This window comes from Pituophis catenifer, unplaced genomic scaffold (assembly GCF_029215685.1).
Source record: "Pituophis catenifer annectens isolate HBS135680 unplaced genomic scaffold, rPitCat1.0.hap2 SCAF_13, whole genome shotgun sequence".
Classification (NCBI taxonomy): Eukaryota; Metazoa; Chordata; class Lepidosauria; order Squamata; family Colubridae; genus Pituophis; species Pituophis catenifer.
In genome coordinates this window covers 14442445-14470336 of record NW_027256893.1, presented here as the reverse complement: position 1 = coordinate 14470336, position 27892 = coordinate 14442445, and the positions used below count along the sequence as shown (strand labels likewise).

The following is a 27892-nucleotide window of genomic DNA, read 5'->3' as shown; positions in this document are numbered from 1 at the left end:
AGCACGGAAATGGCAATCACAAAAACTGTAGGGATGCTGCCACGGTCATCACCTGTGAGGACCAGCTGTAAAGGTACTTTTTCAGCATGGTCGTAACTGAGAACCGTTGCTAAACAGGGCAGTCCTTAAGCAAGGACTGGTATACGGGAGAAGAAGAAAAATCAGAAGCCGGAGGAATTGCATGCCTGGTACACATTATCCTGAGATTCTTTTTGGTAATTCTAGTTTTGGATCAAGGGAGCATGTACATCGCAGAGAAACTATGCACTGTATCTTGCGTAGTTTTCTATAGCTTACCGCTCCTCATAATTACTGGTGGAGCTATCAATCGAATCAAATATTTATTATGGTCCTAGGCCAGAATGCAATCAATAATTTATAGTTAAAAGAGAGTTAAAAAGCTAAATATATATAAAATATTTTAGTTAATTTTTAAAAGTGTGTTCTCTCTCTCTCATCTATTATCTATCAAATTATTTTTTATATTTCACCCTTCTTATGCTGGTATATGAATGTAATAAAGATTTGATTGGCTGGTGTGGTTACCAGACAGGCAATCACAAAAGTTGTGAGAAGCATGTTCATCACATTTCTTTCTTGAGGAATGATCTATTAACGTGGGGCTTGGTATGTGTAGGCATGTAATTACTGAATACGAGAGATGATTTTAAGGAATCATCTTACTTTGGCTTTATTCATTAGGGGTTTAAATTTATTTTCATTATTGCTGAATTTTGTCCTGAGTTTAAATTCAATCTAAGTTTTAAAATCAAGCCCCCTTCTAACAAATAAGCTACTGTCTTCTGAAGTCAAGAACAAAAACTTTGGTATAAGTAGAAAAAAAGAAAGAAAGAGATATTACAGTTTATAAGCTTGATCTGGGTATTATGTCTACTACTGAAGAAACTCCATGTTGCAAGATGTTAATGACTTCTTTATACACCCCGGATAACATAAGGAGTCTGTTCGTAAAAGGTTTGGCTGGAAAAACCTATTGCAATGCTGAATGAGTTTCAGACAGCAGCAGGTCAAGTTTTCTTGTGTAAATTATACACAATAATATTCCCAGCATGATTTTGGTGATCCCAGTTGCAGTTTTACAGTTCACTGAAAAAAGTTAAAATATCCAAGTTCACTGAAAAAAGGTTAAAATACTCAAAACATTCATTTCTCTTCTGCTTTTTCTCTTTTTCCTTTTCCTTTTCCTCTTTACGTCTTCCTCATTTTCCATCGAGGTTCTGCCATTCATCAAAGATACTGTTATTTCAGTCTGAATCTGAATCGGAGTCGTCTGAAAAAAAAAAATGGACGTGAAGAATAACTTTCATACTAAAAATAGGAAATTGGGCTTTTTAAAAATACTATAGTAAACTGATAAATGGGAAGTAACTATATATATATATATATATATATATATATATATATATATATATATATATATATATATATATATATATATATATATATATATATAAATTTGATTTATATCCCGCCCTTCTCCAGAGACTCAGGGCGGCTTACAATGCGTTAAGCAATAGCCTTCATTCTTTTGTATATTTATACAAAGTCAGCTTATTGCCCCCACAAACTGTGGGGGCTATTAACTGTAGTTTTTCAATTACCTAAAACTAGAGCGGTATTTTTCAAACTTGGCAACTTTAAGATGTGTGGACTTCAACTCCAACTACCAGGAGCTCTGGTAGTGCAGCAGACTAAAGCACTGTTATTAACATCAGCTGCCTGCAATTACTGCAAGTTCAAATCTCACCAGGCTCAAGGTTGACTCAGCCTTCCATCCTTTCTAAGGTAGGTAAAATGAGGACCCAGATTGTGGGGGCAATAAGCTGACTTTGTATAAAATATATAAAAGTATGAAAGCTATTGCTTAACGCATTGTAAGCCACCCTGAGTCTTCGGAGAAGGGTGGCATATAAATCAAATAAAAAAAAAAAAAAACCCTCCCAGAATTCCCCTGCACCAAATCATTAGGTAGCAAGATTGCATTGAAGCTCTAAATAGCAAGTGTGGTTGGATAGCAATGCAAGAACGGTTCAAACCTACTTTCTGACTTCTGTGATTTGGGGGCGTCGGAGGAATCTTCCTGTTTTAGAAATGTTGCCAGGTCATTAAAGGTGAAATAGACATAGACACAATAGACGATGGTGGTAATAAACCCAAATACCTGAAGATCAAGATAGAGGAAATACAGAAAACATAAGTTTTTAAAATATGGAGGAGGGGGGGAAGAGGAAAAGAGCTATCATGGGTAGAAATGACAGAATTCAACCCATATCCCGTGTCTCCATTTTTAGTCTTGACTGCAGAATACGGGATCTTGGAGGTCTTCTAGTCTAACTCCCTGCTTAGGCAGCAAACCCTATATCATTTCAGATGAGTAGTTGGCCAATCTCTTCTTAAAACCCCGAGTCTTGGAGGATCCACAACCTCTGGAGGCACGTTCTTCAACTGATTAATTGTTCTAACTGTCAAGAACTTCTTCCTTAGTTCTAGGTTGCTTCTCTCCTTGATTAGTTTCCACCCATTGCTCCCTGTCTTCCGGTGCTTTGGAAAATAAGTTGACCTGTCCCCCTCTTCTTTATGGCAGCTGATCAAATACTGAAACACTGCTGTCGTATCTCTGCTAGTCCTTCTTTTCATTATTATTATTATTATCATTAATACATTCAGTGGTTTACGGCTTTCCTATGGAAGTAGCGCCAACTTGAGAGTATCTGACAATCTTTTCTAACTACATCTGGTCAAATGAAGGTTGGATCCCTAGACTAAGAACAATCTTGAGAATAAGGCGCTAGAGGAGAAAAGGGGTATCAATCGGATAAATGCATATAAAATAAATTAGAAAATAAAGAGAAAACATGCTTTCAAACATGTTATTGTCATAGACATTTATCCTTCCTTGTGAGCTCTTTTGCATTTGTAATTCCAGCTTTCTGAAATATTTGGATTTTTAAAGAAAGCTTCATTGGCGTTAATGGAAACTTTTTACAATGCAATGCTGGGAGAACTTTTGGAAGAGAGGCATATGATTAGAGAAGAAACAATCTCCCAATTCTCTTCCCATATTCCTTCATGTACCAATGAGTTGAAAAAAAAAAGCTTCCACTGATATTAATGGAAGGTTTTAAAAAGAGCTACTCCATAAGAATGTATGGGGAAAATCATAGCGCAAGGAGTTTATGAACTCTTTTCTCCCCAAAATTAAGCAAACCCAAGTTGAGCAATGAAATGTGAAGAGCAACCATAGATAAGTTTAGACGGAATTACAATTGCATAAAAGAAAACACAAACAGGCTTGTGAAATTAACTGCTGGAGAGAGAAAATATGGCGTACAAGTTCTGTTCAGAAACAGAAACTTACCCCCGCTGCCTTCGAGGCGGTGTCCGTATATTTCGAAACGGCAGCAATGGAGATGGCAAAATATATAATAGCAGCAATAATTCCACACAAAAAATCCTGCAAAACCAATGTCGTCAGAAAGAGAAGATTATTAAGAAGGTAAAGGCGCTCTCATGTAACCCCCCTCCTGCGCGAGCTGCACTGGCTCCCAGTGGTCTTCCAGGTGCGCTTCAAGGTTTTGGTTACTATCTTTAGAGCGCTCCATGGCTCAGGACCAGGGTACTTACGAGACCGCCTCCTGCCACCAATAGCCTCTCACCGACCAGTTCGCTCCCATAGAGAGGGACTCCTCAGGGTGCCGTCGGCCAAACAATGTTGACTGACAGCCCCCAGGGGGAGAGCCTTTTCTGTGGGGGCACCTACCATCTGGAACGGGCTTCCCCCGGAGTTACGAAACATCCAAGACTTACGCATTTTCCGCCGTGCCCTGAAAACATTTCTATTCCAACAAGCTGGTCTGGCCTAACTCTCCCTTTTTAATTGGCTTTTAAACTGGCTTTTAAATTGGGTTTTAAACCTCTTTAGATAAATTTGGATGTTTTTTAATCTTTGAGCCTAAATTACTTAATCTGTTTCTTAATAGTTTTTAACTTCTATATGTATTTGTATTTATTATGGCTGTTCACCGCCCTGAGTCCTTCGGGAGTAGGGCGGTATACAAATATGAAAAATAAAATAAAATAAATAAAATAAATGAAAAAGGTATATATGCAGGGTTGCCTTTTAGGAGATAATTTCAGAAGGAAATTTATAGTCCTTCACTTGTTGGCTTGAACTACAGTTTTCACCACACCGAACCAGTAGTGGTCAAAATATTAGGGATCCTGGCAGCTGTTCAGTCATATTTGGAGGTCCACAGCTCAACGACCCCAATTCTGCTCCTGGCCAGCCTTTTCCAACCTGTTGCACTTTAGATGTCTCAAGATCACAACTCCTGACAAACCCTATCAGCCAGCAGGATCTGGTGAAGATCCTTGATCCTTGTTGGGAGAAATTTTATAAGAGGTTCCTTTAATTGTTGAGCGTTATGTGCCCAGCAGTTACGAGATGGTGCAGCAATGTTTTCATGCTGGGGCACAGCATATAATCATCCATTCCTTGAACCGACAGGAATCAGATTTGTCATCGGGGGGCTGCGGAGACTTTGAGGGCCAGAAAAAGATCACCGAAATATGTTAATACCATCTCCATATTTGCAGCACGCGTGCATTTAATTCTCTTCTTCTTTTCCTTGCACAAGGAAGACGGGCAAATGTATACAGCCCGCAGAAAAATCTGCTTCCTTTTTTTCTAGTAGAGATGACGACTGCTGGCATTTGAATTACAGAGCTCAGCTGGGTTCACATCTCAGTTATTATTATATATCTGGGTTATAGCACTGCAGTCTTTGACCGTAAATTAGATGGCTGATGGAAAATAATGAACAAATCGGGTGGAACAAAACTCAATGGCAGTGCTGTATGTCCCGTCCCGTCCCCCCTATCCCGTTTTGCTTTGCAAAGTTAAGTCTTCCTGGAAAGCCAGCATCCCCTGGTGGTCACTGTGGAGAACAAAGGACTTCTTAAACAATTGTTTTCCTCAAAATCTGACTGGGCTGCAATATCACAACCAGCTTCACCATCAGGCCAGGCCGCCCTGTCATTCAGATTTCAAAGGTAGCTTGCTCAAAAGCCACAGGTGGAATGCAATTGGATACAGATAATCCTCGACTTACGTCTGGTTGCTTAATGGCTTGTCTGAAGTTATGATGGACTCCCCAAGGCTACTTACGAACTGGATTTGAAGTTCCAATGGCCACTCTCTCCACCACAATCACGGGATCATATTGGGGGTTGGCAACTGGCTCACATTTACAGCCGTTTGCAGTGTCCCGTGATCACCTAACCTTGATTTCTGATTTCTGACCAGCTCAAGGATGACTTAGCCTTCCATCCTTCCGAAGTTGGTAAAATGAGGACCCAGATTTTGGGAAGCGATATGCTGACATTGTAAATTGCTTAGAGAGGGCTGTAAAACATTGTGAAGTGATATATAAGTCTAAGGGCTATTCCTTCCTTCCTTCCTTCCTTCCTTCCTTCCTTCCTTCCTTCCTTCCTTCCTTCCTTCCTTCCCTCCCTCCCTCCCTCCCTCCCTCCCTCCCTCCCCCCCTTTAGTTAGAATGTAGTGTTGCAAGCTAACTCTGCCCACTGCCAGGAGTTTGAACTTGACCGGCTGGCTCAAGGTTGACTCAGCCTTTCCATCCTTCCGAGGTGGGTAAAATGAGGACCCAAATTGTTGGGGGCAATAGGCTGACTCTGTAAACCGCTTAGAGAAGGCTGTAAAGCACCATGAAGTGGTATATAGTTCTAAGTGCTATTGCTAGTTCCTGTTTATTTCTTGCAAAAAACACCCATTGTGGAGAATGAATTTGCTTAATGGCCATGATGTTCACTTCATGGGGTGTGGGGAGTCATTTAATAATAGCTGCAAAAAACAATGTAATCGGGCATGGTCACATAGTGACCTGCTTAATGACCATCACAACTTAGGACTGTAATTCTGGGCTCAGTTATAAGTCAAGGACCGCCTGCATCTGATGCCACTTTGTGTTCTGGGTGTCAAGTTCCAGAAGTAACTCTCAAGGTAGTAACAACACAAATATAGCTCAGCAGACGAATGCATTGTAATTTAACTCCAGCTGTCTGCAATTAGTAAGTTCAAATCTCACCAGGCTCAAGGTCGACTCAGCCTTCCATCCTTTCTAAGGTAGGTAAAATGAGGACCCGGTTTGTGGGGGCAATAAGCTGACTTTGTAAAAATATACAAAAGTATGAAGGCTATTGCTTAACGCCTTGTAAGCCACCCTGAATCTCCGGAGAAGGGCGGCATATAAATCAAATTTAAAAAAAAAAAAAAAGTACCTGTTCTTCCTTCTCCCTACCCATCATCAGGTTGTCTGGAGTTGATGGAAACACAACCTCAACATGTTTGGAAATGATACCATTCAACCTCCCTTCTCCTCCTTCCCTGCGAAACCAACCTACCAGCCCACCTGCTAACTACATCATAAGCACCAGTCAACCCCCTCATTCAGCTACTTACCCCCAAAAGCCAATAGATGCCTCGGAACTTCTCATTCAACTTCAGGGAATAGGAAAGGAAAAAGCCCAAAGCGACCAGAAATGTCAGTAACGGCACCATCATGAAGGGCGCAGCTGTCGAAGCGATGTAGCAGATGAAGATGATAAAGGAGAGGGTCTGAAGGACACAAATGGGAGAGCGTGGTGGTTACCCATGAGCTGCAGAAGATCTGTTGGGAGTCCACTTGGCCCGGTATTCCTGCAGATGCAATCTCATCTCCCCCTACACACCGACAGGTATCGGGTTTGCTTGCAGCATCAGAATTTTCTTGAATGGGGCATACAAAACCTTTGCTAGACCAATTCTCGAATACAGCTCGTCTGCCTGGAATCCGCACTGTATATAGGACATTAAAACAATTGAGAGAGTCCAGAGGTATTTTACAAGAAGAGTCCTCCACTCCTCTACTCGCAACAGAATACCTTATGCAACCAGGCTTGAAATTTTGGGCTTGGACAACCTAGAATTACGCCGCGTACAGTCTGACCTAAGTGTAGTACACAAAATTATCTTCTACAATGTCCTACCTGTCAATGACTACTTCAGCTTCAACCACAATAATAGATGAATACACAATAGATTCAAACTTAAGGTAAACCGCTCCAAACTCGATTGCAGAAAATACTACTTCAGCAACAGGATGGTCAATGCCTGGAATGTACTACCTGACTCTGTTGTTACATCCTCAACCCCCCCATAACTTAAACTGTCTACTGTGGACCTCACCCCATTCCTAAGAGGTCTGAAAGGAGTGTGCATAAGCGCACCAATGAGCCTACCGTCCCTGTCCTACTGACTCCATTTATTCGTCCCCATTTACTATGTTCATATTTATGTTTATACTTATACCCGTTATCTTTTACATGTTTGACAAACTAAATAAATAAATAAAAATGGCTCTTCAATTTTTTTTAAAAAGGAGGTTTAGTTAATAAAGGGCCTGGTGGCTCAGCAGACTAGAAGCATTGTGATTAACACCAGCTGTCTGCAATTACTGTAAGTTCGAATCTCACCAGGCTCAAGGTTGACTCAGCCTTCCATCCTTTCTAAGGTAGGTAATTGCAGCATGGGGATGCTGCAATGGTCATAAGTGTGAAACATGGTCATAAGTCACTTTTTTGAGTGTTGTAACTTCAAAGGGTCACTAAATGGACTGTTGTAAGTTGAGGACTACCTGTATTTGATTAATTTTACCTTTGGGGGACAGGAGACAGACCCCTTTCTAAACAAACTATGGACCTCCACCCAGATTGTTTTTACCGGTTAAAAAGACTTTATTTGAAATCCCAAGGGTCCAGACACATTCATGGACAGAAAACACAGTGCAGGAAGTTGCATTGTGCTTTGCTGCCTGCCAGCTTTGTTTAATGTTTCTTTAAATTAAAAGACTCTTTTAAAAAATTAATCTCAAACTCTGTCTGGGGGTTGATGGACACCACTTCCTATTCCTTTAGCTTCTGCAAAAGGAGCTGATGCAAACTATTGCAAATTTCAGCCAGCTGTGAAATAAGAACTTGAAAAGACAGAACAATTTCCAAGAAACCCAGCAGTTCCTGTATCGTTTTTTTGAATCCAGGAAGTCTTTGCTAGTAAGTAGTATAAACCACTAAAAATGGAGGATGGTGAACTTCAACCATAGCTGCAATGAAAGAGCTGCCCATTTAAAATCTACATGTGTACATGAGTACACACACACACACACTCTAACATTTTTTTTGGCAGAGATTTATCTTTAGGGAAAGCCTGAAGGGCCTGCTGATAACCCTGAAGTGAAGCCCAACTTAGAATAGAACAACAGAGTTGGAAGGGATCTTAGAGGTCTTCTAGTCCAACCCCCTGCCTAGGCAGGAAACCCTATACAACTTCAGACAAATGGTTATCCAATCTCTTCTTAAAAACTCCCAGTGTTGGAATACTCACAACTTCTGTGAGTGTTCCACTGATTAATTGTTCTCACTGTCAGGAAATTTCTCCTTAGTTCTAAGTTGTTTCTCTCCTTGATTAGTTTCCACCCATTGCTTCTTGTCCTGCCTTCAGGTGCTTTGGAGAATAGCTTGACTCCCTCTTCTTTGTGGCAGCCCCTGAGATATTGGAAGACTGCTATCATGTCTCCCCGAGTCCTTCTTTTCATTAAACTAGACATACCCAGTTCCTGCAACCGTTCTTCATACGTTTTAGCCTCTAGTCCCCTAATCATCTTTGTTGCTCTTCTCTGCACTCTTTCTAGAGTCTCCACATCTTTTTTACATCATGGCGACCAAAACTGAATGCAGTACTCCAAGTGTGGCCTTACCAAGGCATTATAAAGTGGTATTAACACTTCACGTAATCTTGATTCTATCCCTCTGTTTATGCAGCCTAGAACTGTGTTGGCTTTTTTGGCAGCTGCTGCACACGGCTGGCTCATATTTAAATGATTGTCCACTAGGACTCCAAGATCCCTCTCACAGTTACTACTATTGAGCAAGGTACCACATATACTGTATCTAAATCTAAGTGACAGTTTTCTATAATAAAGGACGTACAGTCACTGGATTTAAAGATCACCGTGCATTACCCCCTGCTGAACAAGAGTCTGGAAAATATGTGTTTTCCCCTTTTCTTTTCTTTTTTCTCTGCAATCTCCCTGACTTTGGGCAGTGTCTTCAAAAGACTCCACTCTGTGTCTCTTCCAAATTTTTCCATCTGCTCAAACCCATTCGTCCAGTTCTTCTACTATGCTAACAACCCTTAAAAACAAGATTTAAGGTCTGATTGTGGCCACGCCATACAGGAATCTTCCCCAGGCTTCATCTAATGGAAATGGGGAAACACAACTCCAAAATGCCCGGCCAGTATAAGTTTCTTGGTTATCCCACTGAGGATACTCCCAAGGCTTGGATTTTGCAAATGGTTTCTTCTCTAGCATGTTTGACTCAAAGACAGACTTCGTTCCTGATAGGGAACAAACGAAGAATGCTCAGGTTAGCTAGGTCTGAGAACCGAAGAAGCTTCTTTGGATGAAAAGCGAAACATTTTCAAAGGAAAAACCAAGGAAGTCCAATTGCCGTTTGAAAAAGCCACCTTTGGGAAAATCATGACCTGGATGACTGAGAATCTAAATAGATGACCTAGTGATGGAAAACAGTCCTCCCTGAAAATTCTTATTTAACTTTTTCCTTTCCTCCTAGGTGGGAGGAGTTTCTACTGATGAGTTGCTACAAAGAGGACTGAGCAAACGAAAGAGGGGAAAAAAAGAGGAGATTCACAGCTCCTGGAGAAAGAGGTTCCCTATTATGTAGCCATCGAACAGTTTCAGGCTTGGGTAGGAGTTCGAGTTCTCCCAGTCTGACTTCCGATCGGGGTGAAATCCAGCAGGTTCTGGAGAACCGGTAGCGGAAATTTTGAGCAGTTTGGAGAACTGGCAAATACCACCTCTGGCTCGCCCCAGAGTGGGGTGGGAATGGAGATTTTGCAATATCCTTCCCCCAGGAGTGAGATTTTCCACTATCCCTCCCCTGCCACGCCCATCAAGCCACGCCCACCATGCCACATCACGCCCACACAACCGGTAGTAAAAAAAAATTGGATTTCACCACTGCTTCCGATTCATGGTGGCTGCTAGGCTTATAAAATGTGAGGATTCCTACCATATACACCTCCTTCAACTCGTAGAGAAAAAACAGGATAAAAAAACAAAACATTGGTGGTAAGTGCTAATGGGAATTTGTCGGATTTTGGCAAATCCAGGTACCATTCGTTTAGCGACCATTCGAAGTTACAAGTGAAAAAAAAGTGACACGACTCATCCTTGCACTTAGCAACATCCTCATGGCCCCGAGATCAAAATTTAAGCGCTTGGCAAACTGACATGTATTTACAATGGTTGCAAGTGTGACGTGATCACTTTGTGGCCTCCCCAGCCAGCTTCGGACAAGCAAAGTCAATGGGGGAAAGCTGGATTCGCTTAACAGCATGTGGTTCACTTAACATCTGCAGTGATTCGCTGAACAACCATGGCAAAAAAAGGTCATAAAATCGGGCGCAAGTCACTTAAAAAACTGCCTCGCTTAGCAACAAAACTCTGATCTGAATTGCAATTGTAAATCAAGGATTCCCTGTCCTTAATCAGCTCAGAATCTTAGAATCTGGCACAGAAGGACAAAGGTTAATTTTCCTAGGCTAGATGGGAAGGGCCAGTGACTTTTTTGATTGATTGATTTACTTAGCATTGTTCCTCGTAGAGATATTCCTGATTATCCAAGGACACTTAAGGTTGATAGGAGGTTAAAATCTGTGCTCTTGTTAATCCCATCATTTTTTGCCATACCAATATGGCTAGATTCAGCTGTTTAGCATGGTGTCAGAACCTTAAGGTAAAGGTTCCCCTCACACATATGTGCTAGTCGTTCCCAACTCTAGGGGGCGGTGCTCATCTCTGTTTCAAAGCCAAAGAGCCAGCGCTGTCCGAAGACGTCTCCGTGGTCATGTGGCCGGCATGACTCAACGCCAAAGGTGCACAAGAATGCTGTTCCCTTCCCACCAAAGGTGGTCCCTATTTTTCTACTTGCATTTTTTTACATTCTTTCAAACTGCTAGGTTGGCAGAAGCTGGGACAAGGAACGGGAGCTCACCCTGTTATGCAGCACTAGGGATTCGAACCGCTGAACTGCCGACCTTTCAATCGACAAGCTCAGCGTCTTAGCCCCTGAACCACCGCATTCCTGAATTAAGGTCAGAACCTTAATCTGTGGTTAATGTCTGGAGATTCTCCATCATCCAGGTCATGGTTGTCTCAAAGGTGCTTTTTCAAAAGGCAACTGGACTTCCTTTGTTTTTATTTGAAGACGTTTTGCTCCTTAATCAAGAAGCTTTTGACCAGAACCGATAAAGCTTCTTAGATGAGAAGCGAAATGCCTTCAAATATAAACAAAGAAAGTTTTCAGAAAAGCACCTTTGAGAAACCTATGGTTAATGTTAACTGTGGTTTGCTTTAGCAAGCCACATTCATAACTCTGTTGGTTGCCACGCCCAAAGAGTTTTAGGGCAAGCTGCAGAAATCTTACATTACTTAGAACTGACACCAATTATGTCATACTTGGCATAATGTGTTTTGCTTTGTCTGTCATGCAAACTCGGCCAGTGGACTTTTTCCAATGAACTATAGTCAAGCAAACTATGGTTTAGGAAAATGTAAAATTAGTACAGTAAAAGTTTCTGAAACTTCTGTGATCACACTAGAAAAATGATTTTTTTCCTGTAGTTTTTCTCAGCGTATTAGGTTGAGGTCATGGTTCACCCTCTTTCATGGACTGATTTAGCCCATCATCTTGCTCCTCCGGAGCTCAGCTGGGTACCACTGCAGTGTCCAGATGTTTCTGCTTCCCCTACACAAAGTATCTTGAGAAATATACCTCCTTGGGGGTGCTTTTATTCAGTGAATTTATTTGAATTTATTTATTGATTGATTAGCCCTTGGGCCATATCAAAGTGCAGAGTTCCAGAAACAAATCATTACAAAAGTTTGGTAAAACAATTTAAATGAAATTGGAATAACGCACGATTAAAAATGCAATTAGAATAAAATACGATCTAAAATGAAATCGGAATAAAATATTTAATCAGTAAATCCTGATTAATCCAGGATCAGGCATAAGTCTGTTGCTTCTAGAACGGCAGCTCAATGTGTCGTGCGAATGCCGTCTTCGCCTTCTCTCCCGGGTCTATATAACACATAAGGGGGCTCTGCTGGGGGAGGGGGAAAGCATGACAGGTCTATCTTTTGGGGTAAGCTTCTCCAAGGAAGCGACCCGTTTGCAAATCATTCCTGCTTTGGCAAAGACACACCTCGGGCATCATCCGGAGTGGGTCACAAGCTCCCCCCTAGAGCAGTGGTGAAATCCAAATTTTTTAAACTACCGGTTCTGTGGGCATGGCTTGGTGGGCATGGCAGGGACAGGATACTGCAAAATCCCCATTCCCATCCCACTCCAGGGAAAGGATACTGCAAAATCCCCATTCCCTCCCCACTCCTGGGGGAAGGATACTGCAAAATCCCCATTCCCACCCCAGCCCACTCAGCCAGAGGTGGTATTTGCCATTTCTCCAAACTGCTCAAAATTTCTGCTACCTGTTCTCCAGAACCTGCTGGATTTCACCCCTGCCCTCGAGGCACGATTGTTGCAGCAGGAGTCGTCTGAACCAGGGGTCTCCAACTTGGGCAACTTGAAGACTTGTGGACTTCAACTCCCAGAGTTCCCCAGCCAGCTTTGCCAAGGTTGGAGACCCCTGATCTATTCCATGGTTTTTCATTGGGGGAATTCTGGGAGTTGAAGTCCGCCAGGCTTAAAAGTTGCTAAGATTGAAAGACAGGGCTCTAATTTGATGGCCGAGGGGTCTCTCCTTTCATTTTAACCCTCCCCCCCAAGAATAACCACCCTGAAGAAACAGGAACTTTGAATAGGGACTCCCTCACCCCCACCCCAACCTTCTTCCAAGCATTTAAACCAGGGGTCTCCAACCTTGGCAACTTGGAAGACTTGTGAACCTCTGGTGGCTCAGCAGACTAAAGCACTGTTATCAACATCCACTTCCATCTGCTGCCTGCAATTACTGCAAGTTCAAATCTCACCAGGCTCAAAGGTCGACTCAGCCTTCCATCCTTTCTAAGGTAGGTAAAACGAGGACCCAGATTGTGGGGGCAATAAGCTGACTTTGTATAAAAATATACAAAAGTAGGAAGGCTATTGGCTTAACGCATTGTAAGCCGCCCTGAGTCTCCGGAGAAGGGCGGCATATAAATCAAATTAATTACATAAATAAATAAATAAATAAAAAACTCCCAGGATTTGCTGGCTGAGGAACTCTGGGAGTTGAAGTCCACAAGTCTTAAAAGTTGCCCAAGTTGGAGACCCCTGGTCTGAACGGTAACGCAACGCTTGGCCAGGGCTTGTCCTTTAAATTTGGGGGGTTTTAAATTTCAGACATTGTGTAATAATTTTAATTATTTTTAACTGATGTTTGTCTTTGTGTTTTTTAATAGGCTGTACACCGCCCTGAGTCCTTCGGGAGAAGGGCGGTATAGAAATAAAATTACTTACTTACTTACTTACTTACTTACTTACTTACTTACTTATTTCCTTTGCCAGAGATGAGCTCACCCCACATCTTCGGCCTGCCTTTTCCCCACCCCGTGTCTCAACTTTGCAACGGGGAGAGAGAGAGAGAGAGAGCGGTCCCCTTGCCCCTCCACCCCACCCCACTCCCCCCCCAACTCTTACCGCCTGGGCCAGGAGCAGCAGCCCTTTGCGGGAGCTCAGGAACCCCTTGAAAGCCAGCAACAGGCGAGCCCCCGGGGGCGCCTCGGCCGGATCGGGGTCTTCTCCTTCGCAGCGCTCCATGCTTTCCGATCGCTTCGCTTGCAAGAGGAAGGAAAGCGACTCCCGCCGGCGGACTTTGCAAAGAAGCCGATGCAACCTCGGGGGGGGGGGGAAGGTTGGGATTTATTTTGGTCTTTTCGGGTCTGGGTCTCCGGAGGAGGCAAACGGAAACGGGACGGAAATCGGGCAAACCCGCACAATTTTTTGCGAGCGGCCACCAATCCGGGTCGGGGCTGGGGGAGAGGCAGGCAGGGAGGGAGGGAGAGAAAGGAGGGGGCCGCACCGTCTCGGCTCCTCCTCCTCCTCCTCCTCCTCTTCTTCCTTCCTCCGGCGCCAGAATTGAATGAATGAATGAATGAGCCCAATGCTCATCACTAAGTCTGCATTACTTTTCATCTTCTCATTGTTCCTATCGCCCATCTTCTCCCACTTATGACTGTAGGACTGTAACTTTGTTGCTTGTACCCTTACGACTTATATTGATATTGTTTTCTGATTGCTTATTTGTACCCCTGTGACTATCATTAAGTGTTGTACCTTACGATTCTTGACGAATGTATCTTTTATGTACACTGAGAGCGTATGCACCAAGACAAATTCCTCATGTGTCCAATCACACTTGGCCAATAAAAAAATTCTATTCTATTCTATTCTATTCTATTCTATTCTATTCTATTCTATTCTATTCTATTCTATTCTATTCTATTCTACTCTACTCTACTCTATTCTATTCTATTCTATTCTATTCTACTCTATTCTATTCTATTCTTTTATTCTATTCTATTCTATTAAGTCTGCACTACTATTAATCTTCTCATTGTTCCCACAACCCATCTTCTCCCACTTATGACTGTATGACTGTAACTTTGTTGCTTGTATCCTTACGACTTATATTGATATTGTTTTCTGATTGCTTATTTGTACCCCTGTGACTATCATTAAGTGTTGTACCTTACAATTCTTGACCAATGTATCTTTTATGTACACTGAGAGCGTATGCACCAAGACAAATTCCTCGTGTGTCCAATCACACTTGGCCAATAAAAAATTCTATTCTATTCTATTCTATTCTATTCTATTCTATTCTATTCTATTCTATTCTATTCTACTCTACTCTACTCTACTCTACTCTACTCTACTCTACTCTTAACGTGCAAACCGCTGATTGCACGGAAAGGCAGGTTTGTTTCGTTAAATCAAGAGGTGCCCAACCTGGGTAACTCTTTAGACCTGTGGACTTTTGACTCCCAGAATTCTGAGAAGTTCACAAGTCTTAAACCCGAAGGTTTAAGAAGAACCTTCTCTCCCCGGAGCAAAGAAAAAAGAAAAAAATCTGCTGTGAACTCAACGTGGAGTCAGGAAGGGCATCCGGACAGTAAACGCTCAGCTCCATCCAGTCGCCCCGACTCTACCCCAATTACTTACGGGATGAGAGTTGTAAAAGGGGAGTATTTGGATGAGAAATGTCTTCAAGGAAAAAAACCAAGGAAGTCCAGTTGCCATTTGGAAAAGCATCTTTGGGACCACCATGACATGAAATTGAGCATCTCCATTGGCCCAAGTCTTAAAAGTTGGTGAGGTTGGCCATCTCTGTGCTAACTTGATCATCCAGAAAATCAAGTTGGAAGGGAACGTGGAGGTTTAGTCCAACCCTCAGTTCAAGCAGGAGACCCCATACCATTTCTGACAAGTGGCTGTCCTCTCTCTTCCTAAAAGTCTCCAGTATTGGAGCACCCACAACTTCTGAAGGCAACTCATTCCACTGATTAACTGTGCTGTCAGGAAGTTTCTCCTTAGTTCTAGGACACTTCTCTCCTTGATTAGTTTCCATCTATTGCCCTTGGTAGGGCTGTTGGGTTTAAAGCAGATTTGGCTCCCCCTTGATAGTTTGAGAGACCGTCCCACCTTTGGACAAATGGACAAGCCCGAGTGTGTAGGGTTTGTAGAAGGTCACCTTGACAGGTGAGGTGCCTCATTGATAAGGGGAACCAAGCAGGAATGACATAAGGAATGAAAAATGTTGAGTCTTTTTTGCAAGTAATGCAAAATAATCATGATTTAGAAGATGTATGCAAATGTACTTTTGGTTTTATGTATACCTTAATTGTCAAGGCTATGGTTTTCTCAGTTGCAATGTATGGCTGTGAAAGTTGGACCATAAGAAAGGCTGAGCGCTAAAGAATTGAGGCCTTTGAACTCTGGTGCTGGAGAAGACTCCTGCGAGTCCCTTGGACTGCAAGGTGATCAAACCTAGAGGAGGTCAGTCCTAGAGGAGATCAACCCTGACTGCTCTTTAGAAGTCCAGATCCTGAAGATGAAACTCAAATACTTTGGCCACCTAATGAGAAGGACTAACTCACTGGAGAAGAGCCTAATGCTAGGAAAGATTGAGGGCAAAAGAAGAAGGGGACGACAGAGAACGAAGTGGCTGGATGGAGTCACTGAAGTATTGTATTTGTATTTGTATTTATTGAATTTGTATACCGCCCTACTCCCGAAGGACTCAGGGCGGTGAACAGCCATAAAAATAAAACATGGAAATACAAAATTTAAAATAGAGATAAAACAAATTAAATAAATTTGGCTGAACCATATTTAAAACCCCAATAATTTAAAACCAAATTTAAAATTCCCATTTAAAAGCGGAGAAGTTTAGGTCAGGCCAGCTTGCTGGAATAGGAACATCTTAAGCGTGCGATGGAAGGTACGCAGATCCGAAATCCTCCGTATCTCGGGGGGGAGCTCGTTCCAGATAGTAGGTGCCCCCACAGAGAAGGCTCTCCCCCTGGGGGCCGCCAGTCGACATTGTTTGGCCGACGGCACCCGGAGGAGCCCCTCTCTATGGGAGCGTACTGGTCGGTGGGAGGCTATTGGTGGTAGCAGGCGGTCCCGTAGATAAGAAGCAGTCGGCGTGAGCTTCAATGGACTCCAGAGGATGGGAGAGGACAGGAAAGCCTGGAGAAACATTGTCCATGGGGTCGCGATGGGTCAGACACGACTTCGCAACTAACAACAAATATCTTAATTATCAAGGATAATTAATTTAGGCAAAATCAATAGACTGAAGTGTCAAGAGAAAGACTTCAGAAGACTACTGAGGATCAGTGGTGTCAAAAAGCTGGACCACAATGCTTTTTCTTAATTTTTGGATGGTTAAGCCAGGGAGGTGAGATAATTTAACTATCAATAAGAGGATGCTATAGGATCTCCCAAAATCCTACCCAAATTTACCTGGAATTTGGGGAGTCGTTATCTAATTTGAGCAGAAAACCAATGTTTAACAACCTTTATAGATATAAAATGATCCATGATTTTATAAGCACGAATAACACACTCCTTTGCTTGTTTGATGTATAACATGGAATATATTTAATTCTACTTTAGAGGTTTTTATTGTTTGTAGCAAATGGAGCTGTAAGCTTGAAGGAATGTGGTTTGTCTTCACTGTTGCCTGTTTGGACAAGCAAAAAAAAAAAAAAAAATGCAGAAAGAATCCATCAAGTTATATGCCCTGGTTTTTGCTCCTACTGTATGAAACTTTCAGAAAGGTGATTAAGATTCAGAAATTGACATTTTGCCATAAAATGTTTAGTCTTTCTTTTTCTGAAATATTATCACCATGGGCAGTTTCTATTTCTGATTTTTTTAAAACTATCCACCTGCTCTTTGAAAGCCTTAAGTTTGTTGATGTGGAAAAAAACTCTACTTTGACATATTATTTTCAGTTTTCCATGTACTGTATTTCAAAACATTTATGCTACCACACCCTAATTGTTCTAAGTATTAGTTAAAAACAAATACAAGGACATAGTTCGGTGTTTTCATTTTAACAAATTGATAAATGGCTTTAAATAATTTTTTCCTATTTTTTTTTTTATTTCTCACGAGTTCACAGCAGTGGTGAAATCTGAACTGGTTTACTACCAGTTTGCTGACTGCGCACAGTGCGCACCATGCACCAAATGCGAAGTGCACACATGCGCAGTGCACACCAAAAGGAGGCATGGGGTAAGTAGAACAGCACACAAGGGGGGGGGAGGTGATCAGCTGTGGCGCGCAATCTGTTTTTTTACTTTTAAAAGCATTTTTTTACAACCTATTCAGCCAAATAGGTTGCAAAAAAAATGCTTTTAAAAGTAAACAAAAAGGCTCTGATGATCAGGGAGCTCAGCTGGGATGTCAGAGCCTTTTTTTTTACCTTTTAAAAGCATTTTTTTACAACCTAATAGGTTGTAAAAAAATACTTTTAAAAGTAAAAAAAAAAAAAGGCTCTGATCATCATGCGGCTCAGCTGGGATTGTCAGAGCTTTTATTTTACCTTTTAAAAGCAGTTTTTAAAAGAATTGGCAAGCTGGCGACCAGGCGATTGGGTGGGCATGGGCAGGGATTTTTGCTATCGGTTCTCCGAACCACCACCCGCCATCGCTACCGGATCTGCTGATCTGGTCCGAACCAGGAGCATTTCACAGAGTTGGGGACTATTGGCATGTAGAGGAAGAGAGAAGACTGGTTCATTGGAAGAATCCACACAGATAAAGACTTGGTGGGTTGATTGAAACCTTTAAACCAACAATTCCTCATCTGGTTTATCTTAAATCAGGATCAGAAACTATAGGATAATCTTATTTGGTTTATCCTGGTGCACAAAAAGCCATGTACAATTTCAGCCAAAATTTTCATATCTTCTCAGTGTGGCGTGGAATGAAAATGACAAGCAAGTCTTAAGGCTTGTTTGGCACACTCAACAGTTGAGCTTCATGTCTGAATGTGGTATTCCCCCCTCCTGCAAAAACGTAATTGCAATATTATCGCTAAGAATGGGGAATCTGCTTTTTTACAACATGAGCTACCCAAAAGTTGAGTTAGAATTAGGAACCAATTGGGTACTCTGGCTTGAGTTGTTTGTAAAAACAATAAAGGGCGGGGATACAAATAAATAATAATGTTAGTTATTGCTACATCTCCACTCTGTACTGTCAAGACAACTGTCTAAAAGGTTTTTCTGACTGACTTCCTCTTTTTGAGTGCTCTGCTAAGATTTGCCAAGTTGTGAGTGTGTGTCTGCATTTACGCAACATGCTAACTAATGGCCAGAGGCTGAATTTTTAACTGGAAGGACTTGTGGGTCAGTAAACCACCCCCATATTAGCCCGGCATATTGGCTGAACTCAGTATTCTGCTATTACAAACAGCAAAGTCAATGGTGGTGGCTTCTTAAAATGGAATTTTGTTAAAAGATTAACATTTTTTTAAAAAATTCTGAGCGGGTCAAATGCACACAATAAATACTAGGAGCTCTAATATTATCACAGGTAAAACCATTTTAATTAAAAACATTTAAGATTTAATACAAACCAGTTCAAGAAAATATACCCCATAATCATTTCTAATGTTATATGGTAAAAAAAACCAGCTGTTTTATAAAACACAAGATATTTTTATCAACGGTGGTTTTATGCTGTTAAATAAAGGAACTAATTTGACAACGTAGCCAGTAAGTCAAATTCTAGATGCAGTTAAACTAAAGGCATAAAAATCCCCCATCAAGTAAAGGATTTTAAATCACATGTAATTTGATAGGGTTAAAACATGTGCTTAATTTTGCCTTTTTGAAATCAATAGGATTTAATAAAGCTTGACTGACTCAACTGGAATCTAAAGCTTTCAGGAAATACAGAGAAAGTGTGACAAAAGAGCCTACAGCAAAGCAGGCTTTTAAAATGGATTATAACAGCTTTCCCAATCTGATGACCTGCTGGTATTTTGTCCCAGCTACACACAATAAAGTGCTTTATGCATTGGTTGTGGATGATGGGAGCTTTAGTCCAACATATTTGTATAAAGCTGTATTAGGAATGGCTGTTTTATATAATTTATTTGGCTCAGTTGGCCATTTTATTTTTGGATACCATCCCTTCTTACTACGACCTATTAAAAGAAACTTTTTTCAGGATTAAAGTAGCATCTATTATACAAAGAACGCAGAGTATCAAACAGAATACCTGTAAAAAAAAAGAAGAAAAAAAATGGTTCAGATTCCACACAAAAATGAAAAATACAGAATCACTATTAACATCTAAAGGCTAGTATATAGATCAGAATTTGGTTTTGTGACTGTTCTAAAATATATGCAATAGGTAAGAAATCTGGAAAAATGTTTGTACCTCATATTCTAGGAAACTTGCTTCCTTTTATTGTGTTCTCAGCAAATGTAAAACAAACTTCCCATTTTAAAGGTAAACCGAGGAGAAAAAACATTTTCCGTTCAAGTAAAGGAAGTAACTGTATTTTTGGCAAATTTTGAGAAGTGGTACTTGCTAATGGCCTAGCAATATATAGCATTCGCTTTCAAAAATGAAATGTGAGTTAAGTAAAATTGCAATATATGGGGGAAATCCTGGTAAATTGTTACTGTTGGAAGAGAGTCACATTAATTTATGGTAACAAAAATCAAGTTTGGTAATGCCTTCCCCAACTTAACAGATTTTATTAAAAGGTAAAAACTGCCTGAAAACTTATTGCAAAGAGGTTGTAGAAAAAAATGCTTTTAAAAGTAAAAAAAAAAGTTGGCCACGCCCACCCAGTCACATTACCCCCCCCCCCCGCCACGCCCACAGAACCGGTAGTAACAAATTTTACATTTCACCACTGGTACAGATGTCTTACTTACACCTCCAATTAATGTTTCCTTGATGGTCTTTATGATTGTTGCACACAGGCCCACAATGAGGAGAAATAGCGCTGCCACCAAGGAATTGAAAGCATCCTGAAAAACAAAGCAGAGAATACTGTCTCCAGATCCAAGATATTTTTGCTGTCTGGTAAGGAACAATGCGAGTGGCTCTTCGCTGGAGTCAACCAAGCGATACCTAGCAAACCTCACAAAGTCTTGTCAGAAAGAAAATGCAGATGCAAGTGTCAACAATCGTACAATAATTAAACTAGTTAGGGCCCATTTACAATACAGTACCTTAAATCAGCTGCTGGAGGAGCTAGCTGAAATGTGAATGCTTAGATCCCAGATATGCATATCTGATGAAAATGTTTATCATCATCATCATCTTCTTTTAAAAGACCCCATAATTCCTTGCGGGGTGGAGTCTTGGGCAACTGAATGGAGCTAGCAGAGTGTTTACTGGCCGAATGCCCTTTCTGTTGCCTAGTTGTTAGCCTTCGGGCCTGGCACCACTATTCATTTGTACCCTCTATTAAAGAAGTATATAGGACTAGAATCTTAGTGCTAGATAGGTGGTTTTATTGGAGACTGAAATAAGTCATATATATATATATATGCAGAATATCTGCCTAAAATTCTCCATCTATCTATCTATCTATCTATCTATCTATCTATCTATCTATCTATCTATCTATCTACTTCATTTAACGATCCCATAATCCCTTGCAGGGTGGAGTCTGGGCAATTGAATGGAGCTAGCAGAATGTTTACTGGCTGGATGCCCTTCCTGTGCCAATGCGGAGATTGTTTCAACAGATATATTCTCATTGTGCCCAGAGAGAGAAATATCTGCCTCTACCCAGGATTGAACTCGCAGCCTCCTGATATCTGATAAAAATGTTTATATTGCATCAATATTCTTTTGCTTTGTAAAACAAAAGCAACAGCCAAGAAAAAGAGTGCTTATAAAAGTCTATAATGTGAAGCTTTGTTGGCTAACCTTCAATATAACTGCTGAAAAGGAATTATTTTTGTAATGGGCAGAAGTTAAAGCTCCATGGAAAACTGATTTTGAGTCATCTTGAGATCATTAAAAAAGTGAAGGATGAGTAACCAAATGCTTAATGCAGTAACACCCAGTAACAGTTTATAAGTAGTGCCTCAAACAGAAGATAAGCAGTGTTTTAAGACTGAGATGCTTTTTATTGAACAAAATCTGTATCATTGCAGTTAATAAAAATGATAGCCAATATATTTAAAGTATATCTAAAGCATCTTAAATATAATATCACATGTGGTGACAAGTAGATGTATTTTGAAGAACGACCAGATTTCAGCATTGCCCTAAATCATTCATGGAATTTAAGCTCCTGTTTTCCATATCGAGTATGTTCACATTTTTCAATATAGTACTACTTTATCCTGTGTTTTTACTTTTACTTCTGACTTCTTTTACTTCTTACTAAGTAAGTACTTCTTACTTAGAAAATAAAATAAGTTGGTTTGTAAAGACAGAAGAGTAGAAGAATGATAATCTGAAATGGTCTGGTGGATTAATGCTTTTCATTCAATGAAACTAGTCAGCTAAATATAATCCTAAGAATTATCATGAGCTTAAATGGACTCCAGAGGATGGTAGAGGACAGGAAGGCCTGGAGGAATGTTGTCCATGGGGTCAACATTAGGTACACAATTCATAAGCAGATCTAACACCAGTAATTTCACAATGTTAAATGAAGCATAATCATCAGAAGCAAGTTTAGAATGAATGAATAAAAGAATACCGTGTTTCCCCAAAAATAAGACCCTGTCTTATATTTTTTTGAACCCAGAAATAAGCATTTGGCCTTATTTTCGGAGAGGTCTTATTATTTTGGGGCACGTGGAGCAAGACGGGGCTCCTCTTGCCATCTTACCTGATTTCCAGCTCTGCCTCCCTAACCCTAACCAGAGGAAATGGCCGGGACCGGCTGCGCATGCAGTTAAATATTTTCCGGGAGGGCTTATTTTCGAGGGGGGACTTATTTTAGTGCATGCACTCAAAAGCCCGATTGGGCTTATTATCAGGGGATGTCTTATTTTCGGGAAAACAGAGTATATATACTCTGTTTCTCTGAAACAGAAACTGTGCTTTGCTCGCACAGGCACGAAGCCGAAGACACCAGCCTGAAGATGACGAGTCGGACCTCGTCGAAACGTCGCCAAGATACTCTCCATCTTACACGGGAAAAGACCCGAATACGCCAAGACCTGCATACCTGTACCCGTGAAAATCTACGAAAACAAATATATACACACACAAACACACACACACAAACGAATGAATCAGCCCTACATCCAGAGAGCAAGTTATACAAAACAGTGGAAGTCTTTCTATAATTAACCTATTTTTCCAGGAATATGATTGGGTACATTAAGTACCAATCTGACATCTATCTTTTGCATTAGTTACAGAATGTGTACACAAAGCAGTTATTTGTAAAAAAATTATACTTACAGCCAAAGGCCAAAACATGAATTTTAGCTTTTCATCCAACTTCAGTAGATAGAGTAAATAGAATAAAAAGGTAATGACAAGTTCCATGATCACAAGAGCTAAGAAGGCCTCGTGAGATCTTTTAACAGCAAAAGTGATGATCGCCATAAAAGCTACAAGCTGCAAGGAAGAAATAAGTAATTTACAAGACATCCTGCAAAAACACCAGACTGCTAAACTTTCTATTTGACAGGTTAAAATAATAAAACACAAAGCTAAGAAATTTCACAAAAAGAAATGCTACATGTTTCTTTGGCATTCTAGCTAAAACAGACCAAGGATGTGACAAGGACAGAATGTCTTGCACACAAGTTTTCATATGAAACACACTTAAATGGTAGCCGCAAGTATAACCCAAGAGTTTGGAACTTTCATTTTGTTGATCAAAGGTAAAGGTAAAGGTTCCCCTCGCACCTATGTTCTAGTCGTTCCCGACTCTAGGGGGCGGTGCTCATCTCTGTTTCAAAGCCGAAGAGCCAGCGCTCTCCAAAGACGTCTCCGTGGTCATGTGGCTGGCATGACTCAATGCCAAAGGCGCATGGAGCGCTGTTACTTTCCCACCAAAGGTGGTCCCTATTTTTCTACTTGCATTTTTTTTTACGTGCTTTTGAACTGCTAGATTGGCAGAAGCTGGAACAAGTAACGGGAGTTCAATCTGTTACGCGGCACTAGGGATTCGAACTGCTGAATTGCTGACCTTTCGATCAACAAGCTCAGCGTCTTAGCCACTGAGCCACCGGGTCCCTTTGTTGATCAAAACAAACAGCCAAAACAAGGCACAACATCCTGAAACAGAAGTTAAGTTTGTTGAGTGGTATTAGGAAATAGTGGCTGGGTTTGCATTCCATTCTTTATTTGGTTATTGAATTAATTCACTTTCTTGTTTGCATGATCAGTGAATCATAAAGAATAAGCTGGATTTGCACAACATATACTAATATACACACAAACCAGCCAAGGTTAGAATTTAAAATGTGAAAAATGGAACTGTTAAGTCTATAGTGGGTGTGAATTTACATTTATGGAGAGAGAAACAGACTTTAAAGAACCGAAAAAGAACAAAGTTACAGCATGAAAAAGGAAAAATGTGGGCTTTGAAATCATCATTTCACATCACAGTAGGAACCACAGAAAATACTTGGGTAAAATCTTAGCCTCCTTTATCCTGATGTGTTATGATACTCTTTTTCTTTTTCTTGGGGCTAAGGAGGATGGCTGCTGTAGTCCAATGAACCTAGAAAATTTCTGGTTGGGGAAGGTAGATTTAAAATGCCTCCTGGATGGCTCTGAACAACTGTATGGATCAAGGGAGATGACAAGTATTCATACAAGATGCCTACTCAGTTACAAACCAAACAATATGGTTTGTTGGATCTTGGTTAGTTTTTTTCTGGGGTAGAGCTGATGTGTGAACCCAGAGATTAGGAAAAAATATGAATAGTTCATCGCCCTGAAAGTCAGACACTGAATTTTTAAAAATGTCTTATAAAGAATAAATGGAGCAATATATTTCTATAAAGTTTAGATGTATGAATATGTTAAGTGAATGAGCTCATTCTATATTTATTTCATTTATTTAGTCAATTTATACGGCCACTCAGCTCACTAAATGTGACTCTGGGTAGCGTACAACCTAACATATTAATATTGTATGAACCCTTTTTACCTTTTCTTTCAGTTTTCCATCATTATTAGGTTAACCGCTGTTCTGTTTACTTTTTATATTTTATTTCATAACAAGATGTACAAAAGCCAAAAAGACAACAATAAAAAAGGGAAACAAAGGCAATTGCTTTTTCAAAAAACAGTAAGATTATGCATTTCCTGAGCCCACTGTTTAACACTGGGACTAACTGCATTTTGTTTGTATTATTTCATATCCCTGCATATTATATATTTCATATATATTTTTCACATATACAGTAATAATGTGCAGAGGAAAGCAGTTCAATTCAACTACTATGTTCCAGATGTTATGCAAAGACAGACATTGCCCTGATGTGACTCTAAAAGTTATTTGGGAGGGCTTTAATGTCTAGGTCTAGGATATATAGAAGGAAGGAGAAGGTGGAAGAAAAGGAAAAAAGAAGAGAAGGAGATAGAGGAGAAAAAGAAAAGGAAATAGAAAAGAAAAAGAAAGAAGGGAAAAGAGAAAGAGGAACAGAGAAAATGAGAAAGGAGGAGAAAAAAGACCAGGAAGAGGGGAAAGGAGAAAGAAGGAAAGAAGGCAGGAGAAGAAAGAATAGGAGACAGAGAAGGTGAAAGGGGAAAAGGAGATGGAGAAAGAAGAACTAAGATGACAACAGAGACAGGAGGAGAAAGAAGAAAGCAGACGAAGAAGAGGAAAAGAAAAAAGATGAAGAAAGGAGAAAAGGGAAGAGAAGGAAGACAGGAAAGAAAGAAAAGAAGAAGAAAGAAGGATGGAGGAGAAAAAGGGAAAAGGAGCTGAGGGAGCTGAGGGAGAAAGAAGAAAGAAGGGGAAGGAGGAGACAGGAGAGAAGAAATGAAAGAAGGATGGAGGGGAAAGGGAAGAGATGGAGAAAAGAAAGAAGGGAAAGGAGGAGACAGGAGAGAAGAAAAGAAAAAAGAATGGAGGATGGAGGAGAAAAAGGGGAAGAGCTGAGAGGGAGAAAGAAGAAAGGAGGGAAAGGAGGAGAGAAGAAAGGATGAAGGAGAAAAAGGGAAGAGGAGCTGAGAGAGAGAAAGAAGAAAGAAGGGAAAGGAGGAGATGAGAGAAGAAAGGAAAGAAGAATGGAGGATGGAAGAGAAAAAGGGGAAGAGCTGAGGGAGAAAGAAGAAAGGAATGAAAGGAGGAGAGAAGAAAGGAGAAGAAAGGATGAAGGAGAAAAAGGGAAGAGGAGCTGAGAGAGAGAAAGAAGAAAGAAGGGAAAGGAGGAGATGAGAGAAGAAAGGAAAGAAGAATGGAGGATGGAAGAGAAAAAGGGGAAGAGCTGAGGGAGAAAGAAGAAAGGAAGGAAAGGAGGAGAGAAGAAAGGAGAAGAAAGGATGAAGGAGAAAAAGGGAAGAGGAGCTGAGAGAGAGAAAGAAGAAAGAAGGGAAAGGAGGAGATGAGAGAAGAAAGGAAAGAAGAATGGAGGATGGAAGAGAAAAAGGGGAAGAGCTGAGAGGGAGAAAGAAGAAAGGAGGGAAAGGAGGAGAGAAGAAAGGATGAAGGAGAAAAAGGGAAGAGGAGCTGAGAGAGAGAAAGAAGAAAGGAGGGAAAGGAGGAGACAGGAGAGAAGAAAGGAAAGAAGAATGGAGGATGGAGGAGAAAAAGGGGAAGAGCTGAGAGGGAGGGAAAGGTGGAGAGAGGAGAGAAGAAAGGAAAGGAGAAGAAAGAACCGAGGAGAAAAAAGGGGGAAAAGGAGCTAAGAAGGGAGAAAGAGGAGAAAGAAAGGAAAGGAGAAGGAAGAACCAATGGAGGAGAAAAAGAGGAGACCCTCAGCGCGCCTATCCAGTCCACCCTCCCTCCCTCTACGCTGGGGGGATCCGGCCCTTGAGAGGCCGCAGGGCCTGACGAGAGAGGCGCTCTGCACATGCTCAGAGACCCCCCCCCCCTCCCGGCCTCAACGTACCATGCGGGCCGCCTTGAGGACGCCGCCCGTGGAGCGCGGGAAGTGCCGGTTCACCTCCACCTTCGCCATGGCGGCGCTGCGAGGCGGCGGGCGGTGCCGGAAGGGTCGCCGGTTGACGGGCTGAGGGCGAGGGCGTCGCGCTCTTCCTCCACGCCTCCTCGGGGCGGTTTGGCCGCCCTACCCGGCCGGACTGTTGGGAGCCCTTCGGGCTGGTGGGGAGGGGGAGGAGTTGAGCAGCCCCCTCCTTCCCTCCTCCCTCTCCTTCCAGGACGGCCTACCTCACAGGGCTGTTGTGAGGAGAAAGGTGAGCCAGGGGGAAAGAAAAGGGGGAAGAGACATGCCCCCCCAAAGCGGATTTGAGCATCTCTTTTCTGTCTCCATAGATGGGTCTACCTTGCAGGGGGCTCGTGAGAAGGAAGCCACAAACCAGCCCACTTTTTTGGCCCCATGTGGAAAAAAAAAAAAAAAGAACCTTTTGGTCCAGTTTCAGGTTTCCCCCATAGTTTATAAGCTTGGAAAGTATGAGGAGTTGAATAAACCATGGTTAGTTTAATCCTGGATAGGCAGGGCTTTGGGAAATGGAGGCTTGGAAAGGCCCTTTGAGCCCCTGCTTGGACCGCTGTCAGGATTGACTTATAATCGATGAAAAGTATAAATAAGTAACGCAGAGCTGCAGGGAAACTTTATGGATGTTTAATTTGAGATGCTGTTATTCGTTCTTATTTTTAGATTAAATTGTAATCGTATTGATTACATTGATTAGTATCAGATTAGTAAGGGATTTTGGGCTCCATTAAAAAGGTGTCCTTGCATTTAACATATATATAGATATAGATATAGATATAGATATAGATATTTATGTTAAATGCAAGGACACCTTTTTAATATATGATATACTAGAAATATATGTATAAAAGATATATTAAGATAAGAAAGAAAATGTATAAATATGGATTACTGATGCGAAGATGTTGAAAAGAAGATGTAAATATGTTTTTGTTTTTTTGTTTTTTAAAAATTGTTTAATAAAAATAAAAATAAAAAGGTGGCCTTGCTTAAGTAATGAGCGAGGATGATATATTCTCAAAATATATCACCATATCATATTTTGAAAACTTTATTCTTTTTCTTTCTTTTTCTCCCCCCCCCCCACTAATTACTTGCATAGGGAATATTCTTTATTCTATTTTATTTGCATTTTTTGTCATG

General features: G+C 41.1%; 3 protein-coding genes across 3 annotated transcripts in view; 1 reads left to right on the top strand and 2 right to left on the bottom strand.

Annotated features, from left to right (window-relative positions):
* The window catches only part of CMTM4 (CKLF like MARVEL transmembrane domain containing 4), a 64607-nt gene extending 42291 nt beyond the window's left edge, over window positions 1-22316 (top strand). The window contains exons 5-7 of the transcript XR_011600993.1: window positions 17795-17904; window positions 20615-20717; window positions 21302-22316. The gene's annotated coding sequence lies outside the window, so the exon portion shown is untranslated. The remainder of the gene's footprint in view (window positions 1-17794; window positions 17905-20614; window positions 20718-21301) is intronic.
* On the bottom strand, window positions 937-13917 carry CMTM3 (CKLF like MARVEL transmembrane domain containing 3). Its single transcript, XM_070953203.1, has 5 exons — window positions 13798-13917; window positions 6500-6655; window positions 3380-3475; window positions 2062-2182; window positions 937-1291 (listed from the first exon to the last, which is right to left on the bottom strand). The coding sequence occupies exons 1-5, from the start codon at window positions 13915-13917 to the stop codon at window positions 1266-1268; spliced, it is 519 nt and encodes a 172-aa protein (XP_070809304.1). The 3' UTR covers window positions 937-1265.
* On the bottom strand, window positions 19200-26768 carry CKLF (chemokine like factor). The gene is made up of 4 exons (XM_070952856.1): window positions 26684-26768; window positions 23070-23228; window positions 20567-20662; window positions 19200-19898 (listed from the first exon to the last, which is right to left on the bottom strand). Exons 1-4 carry the CDS (start codon window positions 26750-26752, stop codon window positions 19818-19820), a joined length of 405 nt encoding a protein of 134 aa, XP_070808957.1. The 5' UTR covers window positions 26753-26768; the 3' UTR covers window positions 19200-19817.
* Window positions 26769-27892: the final 1124 nt, after the last annotated feature.

Bases quoted from the DNA above. Each gene is read 5' to 3' on its own strand.
- CMTM3 (XM_070953203.1), bottom strand. From the start codon at position 13,917: ATGGAGCGCTGCGAAGGAGAAGACCCCGATCCGGCCGAGGCGCCCCCG. The intron at 6,656-13,797 runs GTAAGAGTTGGG...TGTGTCCTTCAG, and splicing joins TGCTGCTCCTGGCCCAGGCG to ACCCTCTCCTTTATCATCTT. The intron at 1,292-2,061 runs GTAGGTTTGAAC...TTTTTTTTTCAG, and splicing joins CAAATCACAGAAGTCAGAAA to ACGACTCCGATTCAGATTCA.
- CKLF (XM_070952856.1), bottom strand. From the start codon at position 26,752: ATGGCGAAGGTGGAGGTGAACCGGCACTTCCCGCGCTCCACGGGCGGC. The intron at 23,229-26,683 runs GTACGTTGAGGC...TCTTCCTTGCAG, and splicing joins TCCTCAAGGCGGCCCGCATG to CTTGTAGCTTTTATGGCGAT. The intron at 20,663-23,069 runs GTAAGTATAATT...TTTGTTTTTCAG, and splicing joins TCATGTTTTGGCCTTTGGCT to GATGCTTTCAATTCCTTGGT.